The sequence below is a fragment of the Coregonus lavaretus genome (assembly GCF_964263955.1).
Source record: "Coregonus lavaretus genome assembly, chromosome: 2".
In the NCBI taxonomy this organism is placed as follows: Eukaryota; Metazoa; Chordata; class Actinopteri; order Salmoniformes; family Salmonidae; genus Coregonus; species Coregonus lavaretus.
The window spans coordinates 37,155,472-37,165,239 of NC_139989.1; the positions used below are offsets into that span (position 1 = coordinate 37,155,472).

Consider the following 9,768-nt stretch of genomic DNA (forward strand, 5'->3'; position numbering starts at 1 on the left):
TTGGCATGTGGGTGTTAGGGTTAGGGCATAGGGTTGGGGTGTGTGAGTAATTGGGTTTAGGTGTGTGGGTAAGTAGGCTGAGGTATACAGTGCTGTGAAAAAGTATTTGCCCCCTTTCTGATTTTCTCTATTTTTGTATATTTTTTATACTGAATGTTATCAGATCTTCAACCAAAACCTAATATTAGATCAAGGGAACCGGAGTTTACAAATAACCAAAAAAATTGATATTATTTTATTTATTTAATTAACAAAGTTATTTAACACCCAATTCCCCTATGTGAAAAAGTATTTGCCCCCTTACACTCAATAACTGTCTGTGCCACCTTTAGCTGCAATGACTGCAACAAAATGCTTCCTGTAGTTGTTGATCAGTCTCTCACATCGCTGTGGAGGAATTTTGGCCCACTCTTGCATGCAGAACTGCTTTAACTCAGCGACATTTGTAGGTTTTCAAGCATCAACTGCTCGGTTCAAGTCCTGCCACAAGATCTCAATTGGGATTAAGTCTGGACTTTCACTTGATCTAATATTAGGTTTTGGCTGAACATACTTTTTTGTACATACTTTAAAAAAGTTTTTTAAGCAATATGGATTACATGTTAGGGTTACTAATGGCATACGCTTTGCATAGAGGCATGCTTCCCAGTCTAAACAGTTTGCGGATATACACTGCTCAAAAAAATAAAGGGAACACTTAAACAACACATCCTAGATCTGAATGAATGAAATAATCTTATTAAATACTTTTTTCTTTACATAGTTGAATGTGCTGACAACAAAATCACACAAAAATTATCAATGGAAATCAAATGTATCAACCCATGGAGGTCTGGATTTGGAGTCACCCTCAAAATTAAAGTGGAAAAACACACTACAGGCTGATCCAACTTTGATGTAATGTCCTTAAAACAAGTCAAAATGAGGCTCAGTAGTGTGTGTGGCCTCCACGTGCCTGTATGACCTCCCTACAATGCCTGGGCATGCTCCTGATGAGGTGGTGGATGGTCTCCTGAGGGATCTCCTCCCAGACCTGGACTAAAGCATCCGCCAACTCCTGGACAGTCTGTGGTGCAACGTGGCATTGGTGGATGGAGCGAGACATGATGTCCCAGATGTGCTCAATTAGATTCAGGTCTGGGGAACGGGCCGGCCAGTCCATAGCATCAATGCCTTCCTCTTGCAGGAACTGCTGACACACTCCAGCCACATGAGGTCTAGCATTGTCTTGCATTAGGAGGAACCCAGGGCCAACCGCACCAGCATATGGTCTCACAAGGGGTCTGAGGATCTCATCTCGGTACCTAATGGCAGTCAGGCTACCTCTGGCGAGCACATGGAGGGCTGTGCGGCCCCCCAAAGAAATGCCACCCCACACCATGACTGACCCACCGCCAAACCGGTCATGCTGGAGGATGTTGCAGGCAGCAGAACGTTCTCCACGGCGTCTCCAGACTCAGCATTCAACACCATAGTGCCCTCTAAGCTCATCACTAAGCTAAGGATCCTGGGACTAAACACCTCCCTCTGCAACTGGATCCTGGACTTCCTGACGGGCCGCCCCCAGGTGGTAAGGGTAGGTAACAACACATCTGCCACACTGATCCTCAACACGGGGGCCCCTCAGGGGTGCGTGCTCAGTCCCCTCCTGTACTCTCTGTTCACCCATGACTGCATGGCCAGGTACGACTCCAACACCATCATTAAGTTTGCCGACGACACAACAGTGGTAGGCCTGATCACCGACAACGATGAGACAGCCTATAGGGATGAGGTCAGAGATCTGGCCGTGTGGTGCCAGGACAACAACCTCTCCCTCAACGTGACCAAGACAAAGGAGATGATTGTGGACTACAGGAAAAAAAATAGGACTGAGCACGCCCCCATTCTCATCGACGGGGCTGTAGTGGAACAGGTTGAGAGCTTCAAGTTCCTTGGTGTCCACATCACCAACGAACTATCATGGTCCAAACACACCAAGACAGTCGTGAAGAGGGCACGACAAAGCCTATTCCCCCTCAGGAGACTAAAAAGATTTGGCATGGGTCCTCAGATCCTCAAAAAATTCTACAGCTGCACCATCGAGAGCATCCTGACTGGTTGCATCACCGCCTGGTATGGCAACTGCTTGGCCTCCGACCGCAAGGCACTACAGAGGGTAGTGCGTACGACCCAGTACATCACTGGGGCAAAGCTTCCTGCCATCCAGGACCTCTATACCAGGCGGTGTCAGAGGAAGGCCCTCAAAATTGTCAAAGACTCCAGCCACCCTAGTCATAGACTGTTCTCTCTGCTACCGCACGGCAAGCGGTACCGGAGTGCCAAGTCTAGGTCCAAAAGACTTCTCAACAGCTTCTACCCCCAAGCCATAAGACTCCTGAACAGCTAATCATGGCTACCCAGACTATTTGCACTGCCCCCCCACCCCATCCTTTTTACGCTGCTGCTACTCTGTTAAGTATTTATGCATAGTCACTTTAACTCTACCCACATGTACATATTACCTCAACTACCTCAACTAGCCGGTGCCCCCGCACATTGACTCTGCAACGGTACCCCCCTGTATATATAGCCTCCCTACTGTCACTTTATTTTACTTCTGCTCTTTTTTTTCTCAACACTTTTTTTTGTTGTTGTTTTATTCTTACTTTTTTGTTTAAAATAAATGCACTGTTGGTTAAGGGCTGTAAGTAAGCATTTCACTGTAATGTCTGCACCTGTTGTATTCGGCGCATGTGACCAATAAAATTTGATTTGATTTGATTTGTCACATGTGCTCAGTGTGAACCTGCTTTCATCTGTGAAAAGCACAGGGCGCCAGTGGCGAATTTGCCAATCTTGGTGTTCTCTGGCAAATGCCAAACGTCCTGCACGGTGTTGGGCTGTAAGCACAACCCCCACCTGTGGACGTCGGGCCCTCATACCACCCTCATGGAGTCTGTTTCTGACCGTTTGAGCAGACACATGCACATTTGTGGCCTGCTGGAGGTCATTTTGCAGGGCTCTGGCAGTGCTCCTCCTGCTCCTCCTTGCACAAAGGCGGAGGTAGCGGTCCTGCTGCTGGGTTGTTGCCCTCCTACGGCCTCCTCCACGTCTCCTGGTGTACTGGCCTGTCTCCTGGTAGCGCCTCCATGCTCTGGACACTACGCTGACAGACACAGCAAACCTTCTTGCCACAGCTCGCATTGATGTGCCATCCTGGATGAGCTGCACTACCTGAGCCACTTGTGTGGGTTGTAGACTCCGTCTCATGCTACCACTAGAGTGAAAGCACCGCCAGCATTCAAAAGTGACCAAAACATCAGCCAGGAAGCACAGGAACTGAGAAGTGGTCTGTGGTCACCACCTGCAGAACCACTTCTTTATTGGGGGTGTCTTGCTAATTGCCTATAATTTCCACCTGTTGTCTATTCCATTTGCACAACAGCATGTGAAATGTATTGTCAATCAGTGTTGCTTCCTAAGTGGACAGTTTGATTTCACAGAAGTGTGATTGACTTGGAGTTACATTGTGTTGTTTAAGTGTTCCCTTTATTTTTTTGAGCAGTGTATTATAGAAACATTTTGTGACATTTTTGTTCGTTTTGGAGTTTGGCAGAGGTTTTTCTGGCAATTCGTGCACAAAAAATAAATGATTGAGGCAAGTCGAAGTTCAGTAGCCAAAGTCTACACCCCTTCATCTGTGATTGGTCAACAGTACTACTCCTAGTAGGAGTGGGAATTATGGACGGGATTCTTCAATGAAGTGTTTCTTGTCATTCAACGAGAGAGATAGTTTTCATAAACATTTTTTAACTTAAGAAATACTGCACCAAACATCTTAGCTAGATATAAAATTGTGCAACTAAGACCTCCTAGGCAAAAACGTCAAAATTAATGACAGATTTCTTGATTTATCTTAGATTAATTCAGACTTTTTGAGGAAGTGTTTCTGGCTATGTTGCTGCTACAAACAACAGTAATATTGCCACCTTTTTCTTGTTTTTCATGCAAAGGTCTTTAGGGAGTATTCGCCTAGCTGAGTTCTGCTAGGAGCAAACTGAACCTATGTATGCAGACACCTTTAAGACTATGTGTGCACACATTGCCTTATGCTCATGGAACGAGAGACTCAAATTATGATATCATGCTTCTGACCCGATCCTATTCATAAATATTGTTGTTGTTTGAAAAAACAGATTGATTTTTTAAAAACGTATTCGAAAGATTCACCGTCCGTGGGTTTATGTTGAAAACATACATGGCTCGAATGCGATGCAATTTCGTCTGCTATTTCTGGAGAAGTGCAAATATGAACTGTAAATTGGTTCCATGATGTTTCTCTTTATATTGGATCTTTGTCTAGCTCCTCTGAAAAGTTTGGATGTGTGTAAAACCCTACATAGTCTAAGATGCCTTGTCTGTATTATACTCCCACGGGAGCAATTATGGTGCCTGTAACTGTATTTGGACATAGCCTATTTAAAAAACATGTTGTTTCATTTTATTAGAATTTTATTAGAATTACACACTCTCTTCTTAGGCCTCATCAATAGCCTAGTGAATGCAATCTTGCTTATTGATTATGTTTGGCATGTTCATGTCCAGACTGCAATTTACAGTAGGCCTAGCCCCTATATCAGTGTGAATGCTATCAGATTAGATTTTGATCCATCAATGCATGTTAAAGTGAATTTTTCCCCTCGTCTAGCGTCTATGTTTAACAATGTACAGTATTTCCATATTGAAGCAATGCATGGGGCAGGCTAACAAACTAACATTCGGATTGGAGTTGATGACAACGCAATACATAAAAGACCGTAATTACACAACTTGAAGCAACCACATATTTAGCCAAGGAGCACGTTCTGATTGGCCAGAGAGGTGTCAAGCATCGACACACCCACAACCACTGCCAGCTACTGCGCCCATAATTCCGGTTGTGAAAGTATCAAAAATATTTCTGACACACCCGGAACCTATCAAGCTATAGCACGATTGCCAGCGCTAAGATTTACCAGAGCCTCCTGTGTCATATCTTGGAAAAGGTGGTCACATAAAAACTGAGGGAGATTTTACTGTCATTCTGTTACCAAACTTTGCATCTGCACTGTTCCTCAAGTAAATGTGTTTTAGTACAATTATCAGAGGCAATTGTTAAAAGTAGACTTCTGCATATAGGTGTATGGTTTGTTAAACTTTACAATCAATGGTTTTTGCTTGTTATACATTTTTAAGTGAAAAAGTGAGTATCGGCGTCACTCTGTTACCGTGGAATAGCCCTCTTCCTTCTCCAACGCTGTGTTCGTAACCAAGTGGGAAGTGGGAATTTACCACATACTGTACGACTGGGAAAAATCTACTTGAATGACCCTCCAACAATTACTAGTGGGAACTCGTACATCATCCTGAGCTCCCACTTCTCCCACATGCTGACCTCTGACATCACCTACTAAGGAAATGACCTCGATAACAGCATTTTTGGCAAATGCAACAAAACATTATTTATAAAAATTAACGTATTCATGTTTTTTTAACACTATAATTTGTTTACAAGTGAGATAGCTGTACTTTTAGTTTATGATTTACACAGCTTGTTGGCCATTAGCCAATCTGCGTTTCTCAACTAGTTCAAAGCGCGTGAATGCATCCAACTGGTATTTATGACTTTCGAACGAATGAATTCCCACCTACCACTTGGTTACGAACGCAGCATAATACACTGGAAAGGCCCTGGAGTCTGCTATTTGACTAAATGTAGAAAATGCGAAACCCAAAGCAGAGATATGGATAGGGGAAATTGGGAAATTACAGCAACTCAAAACAATTTGTAACACAGAGTACTGAGGCTGATAGAGAAGGCTACAAAAACCTATGGTTAACCACTGAGTTTTGCCCTTCAGTTTTCTCATGAAAATGAATAACCAAGTTGACTCACATTAAAGCTTGGCAGCATGTCAGACTCACCCTTATACAGACACTGTGTCCATCAAACACCACACACTCTCAAGACAAGAGAAAACAATGTCCCTGTGTGTGCATTGATAAAAGTATATTTAAAAAAAGATTGAAACTCTGCAGTTATAGTGCCCCCTAGTGAGAATGCATAGTTTAACAGTACCTTGGTTTGGTTTATTTGAGCTGCGTCAAACTGCCTCACATAAAGACAGAAATATAGCGTTGACTATTTACCAAATTGTGTGCAGTGTTTGATACTACTCCACTAGGATTTTTTCTCAATGTGACAACTGTTTTCTTTACACATAAAACATTAAAGGCCTAAATCATGAAAAACACCTGGTCCAAAATGTCTCCCTTGGGTCTTCCCATTGTAAAAAATGAAATAAAGACATGAAAGTACTATGAGAAAACAGATGCACAAAACAAATGGTTGATTTAAAGCAGTGATAACCAATAGAATAACTGGCTTGGCTGGTACTCTATCATAGGAATTCCCCATGTGGTGCAAGGTAGAGACAGATTGGGTAGATTGTAGACTTGTTAGATAGCATCAAATGAAGTGATGGTATCTGCACAGCCAGAGATAAAATAATTCCATGCAGCACTAGAGTATTTCCAACTGACACAAGCCAAAATAGGAGCTGGGGACAAGACCTGAGCCTGCATGAACAGCCAGATTGTTCTCCCAACCTAGGTCAAGATGCTGGCTGAACCTGTGGCAGTTCACTTCCAGCCCATACTGCTTTTCTATTTTACATTTAGCAGAAGCTCTTATCCAGAGACAGTCAGTGCATTCAAAGGTCATCACAATCATTGAAAGTAAAAACGGCCATCAGCACTAGTATGAAAAGACACTCTTCAATGTACTGCCCTAGTCTCTACAGCAATACACCAGGTCCTGTAGAATAAGCAGTTTCAGTTGGCTTTTTATCATCAATATTGACCAAATTGTCACAAGTAAATCAAGATATTGGTATGGTCCCTTCATTTTGCATGTATTGTGCAAACACCGCTATTAAGATAAAATAATTGTACCCCATGAAACGAGATATCAATTTAATATTTATTGAATAAAATTTGGAATTTTAAAAACAGTTCTTCCCCCACTCCATTTTCAGGTCAGTAGCTCAGCGTCAATACTACCATGGCTTTAAACTAATCACATCCATAACACCAGTCATCAGAACCAGGCAGATTAGTACTTTAAAATTCCAGTTAAACTAAAATCTAAGTAGTATTACAGCTTTACAAAATCCTGCATATAATCATTGACTTTTTTTAAAGGAAGAAGCACAATCTTGTAGACGGGGCTTCGACGGTTAGAACTTCAGCCGCACTCTAACCTTGAAGCAGGCAGCCCCACAACACATTGGAACTGCAGTTGAGGGCTTCTCCCCAAACTGAACCACCCTAATACCCCCAAATCCCGCACCACCACAACAGGATTCCGCTTCTGGCGGTTGATCATTTTATTGAAACTTGTACAAAACAAAAATAGTTACATGGAATTGTGCCCGTCACATGGCAAACGAAAAAAATGTAATGACAAAACCACTCATCCCGCATCTGTCGAACCGTTTGTCCATGTTTGTACTGGACTGCTCCCGTATGAGGGGAAGTTAAACTGGTAGTAAAGAGTCAATTCAGAGGTATTCATCATTAGCTTAAAGCGGCTGCGGTGATTGCAGCAAGGGGGGAGGGAGTATCAGGACCAGGGGAGAGGGGGCTGCTGAGAGCTTCTAGAATCCGTGGACCTTGAGCTGTTCCTCTTTAGCCAGGCCAATCTGGAAATGGGGGAAGCGAAGCGAAATTACACAAAGGAACTTTGCACTCCAGTCACAAAACATTTATTACCATCGCAGCTGGACTGTTCACAAACAGGCGCTTTTCTATGGGAGCCTTCTGTAGGGGCCATGACAGATGACCACTTAGTACACACAAGTGTGGAGTATATGTTGGGTGCAATGTGCTATAGCAGGGACAGGAGTCAAACCTACCTCAATTAGAAATGTGCAGATATTCTTGCGCTGGTCACCTTGCAGCTGAATCACTTCACCATACTCTGGGTGCTCAATCACTGTCCCATTGCAGGCAAATTTCTGTTGACAAAGCAGAACTAGTCAAAAGGCCTGTAGAACAAAACATGGATCTTTCTTAGTATACCAGCTAGTGTCTGTGTCTCAACTCCCTGCCATAACATACCTTCTTAAAGGCCTTGACTAGCTTCTTCTTATCATAGTCGATGGCTATGCCCTGGACCGTGGTCAGAGTCTTCCTGCCGTTACGCTGCTGGATTCTTATGTGGATGTAGTCGTCAGTCCCAGATGGGAGCCTGTCATTACCCTTAGTTGCATCAGCAAAGGGGTCTGTGGGATTAACATTTTAGTCATTTAGCAGACGCTCTTATCCAGAGCTGGCCCCCGTGGGAATCAAACCCACAACCCTGGCGTTGCAAGTGCCATGCCCTACCAACTGAGCTACACGGGAACAATACCATTTAAAGACAAATCACACAATATAATTCAAAACATACATATCTAAAAAATACAAGCAAGCAACCTAAAGTGATAGCTAAAATGGCAGTGTTTTGTTTGCCCTAGCTAACAAAAGATCCAGGCCGATGAACTGGTGACGTAACGTCTTATCCACGAGGCTCAGGCACAAGCAAAACCCTGCGCAGATGCTGGTCAGCAATTTACATAGGAAATTAAAATAAAAAAGTCAATGACAAAAAGTCCCACCAAGATTGGGTGGCTAATCTGCGCAGACCTTAATTTATCCATAATATTGAGATTAGTGACATGGGAGAAAGCAAAATGCCCCAGTCCAGATACCCAATCATTCCGGCAAAACATGCAGAAATTTGGGAAGTCATGAATGTTGGAGAAGCACACATTTTAGCGGGGCTATATTATGGGATCTGGCCATTTACCTTAAAATATAGTTTACGTTTCCCCCAAAGGCCTTCCCGGCAGTCGTATTTCAAACAAATTGGGGCAAATAGCTAGATTTATATTCGGTCCATTGTTTATAGTTACCGTGCCAGAAACACACAAACTAGTTATTCTCCGGAATCGGTATTGTACATTGATTAATGTTTCCACAATAGACTAGTTTGTTATACCGGCTACAAATCAGTTGGGGCCTAAACAAGGAAATGAACTTCGGCCTAGTTGAAGTCTGATGGATGTTGGTTAACGTTAACCTTAATATAACATTTCCATTAGGAAGGGAATGATCTCGATATAACTAGCCATATGTTTCAAGAACATATTAAAATCAAAACGTTATATTTAGTTGGAACGTCGTCAAGATGTTTGCAAATGCTAGCTAACGTTAGCAATCACCCTTCCCCCACTTTTTCGACCCCGCCGTAGCTGAGATGGTTGAAATGTCTTACCGAAAGTTTGGAGGTTCTGGATAGCGGACATACGATAAGATTTCCTTTCCTTTCGGATAATAACTGGTTAGCGATCGACTGGTTGGCTTAATTTGTGTTTTTAATTGTTCTTTGAATCTTCCTTTTCACGGGGACGACGCTTTAGTCGGCTGAAATGCTCTCACAAAATGGAGATTGTTTAGCTTGCAAAGTGGAAAACAACCCTTTATAGCACCTCCCCGCACGTACGGCCGTGCGCCACCCCACGCCACACCCTAGTTTCCTGGAAAGTTGACGTAATTATCTTGGAATTCAGTACTTCAGAAGGGAAAATACCAACACATAAACAAACTATAGCACCAATATCTAAATTAAATGTGAAGACATTAGTTAATAAAGCAATGTTATTCGTAGAGGAAACAATGGTCAGTGGTCCATTATTCCATTTT

General features: G+C 42.9%; 1 protein-coding gene across 1 annotated transcript; it reads right to left on the reverse strand.

Moving 5' to 3' along the window:
• Positions 1–6,989: 6,989 nt before the first annotated feature.
• Positions 6,990–9,545, reverse strand: LOC311103585 (eukaryotic translation initiation factor 1b-like). Its single transcript, XM_084145178.1, has 4 exons — positions 9,341–9,545; positions 8,143–8,306; positions 7,938–8,039; positions 6,990–7,724 (listed from the first exon to the last, which is right to left on the reverse strand). Exons 1-4 carry the CDS (start codon positions 9,369–9,371, stop codon positions 7,680–7,682), a joined length of 342 nt encoding a protein of 113 aa, XP_084001304.1. The 5' UTR covers positions 9,372–9,545; the 3' UTR covers positions 6,990–7,679.
• Between the last annotated feature and the right edge of the window lie 223 nt (positions 9,546–9,768).

Excerpts from the sequence above, each read along its gene's own strand:
- LOC311103585 (XM_084145178.1), bottom strand. The coding sequence starts at position 9,371 with ATGTCCGCTATCCAGAACCTCCAAACTTTCG. Across the intron at positions 8,040-8,142 it reads TAGTCAAGGCCTTTAAGAAG|AAATTTGCCTGCAATGGGAC; the intron begins GTATGTTATGGC and ends CTTTGTCAACAG. Across the intron at positions 7,725-7,937 it reads TCTGCACATTTCTAATTGAG|ATTGGCCTGGCTAAAGAGGA; the intron begins GTAGGTTTGACT and ends CCCCATTTCCAG.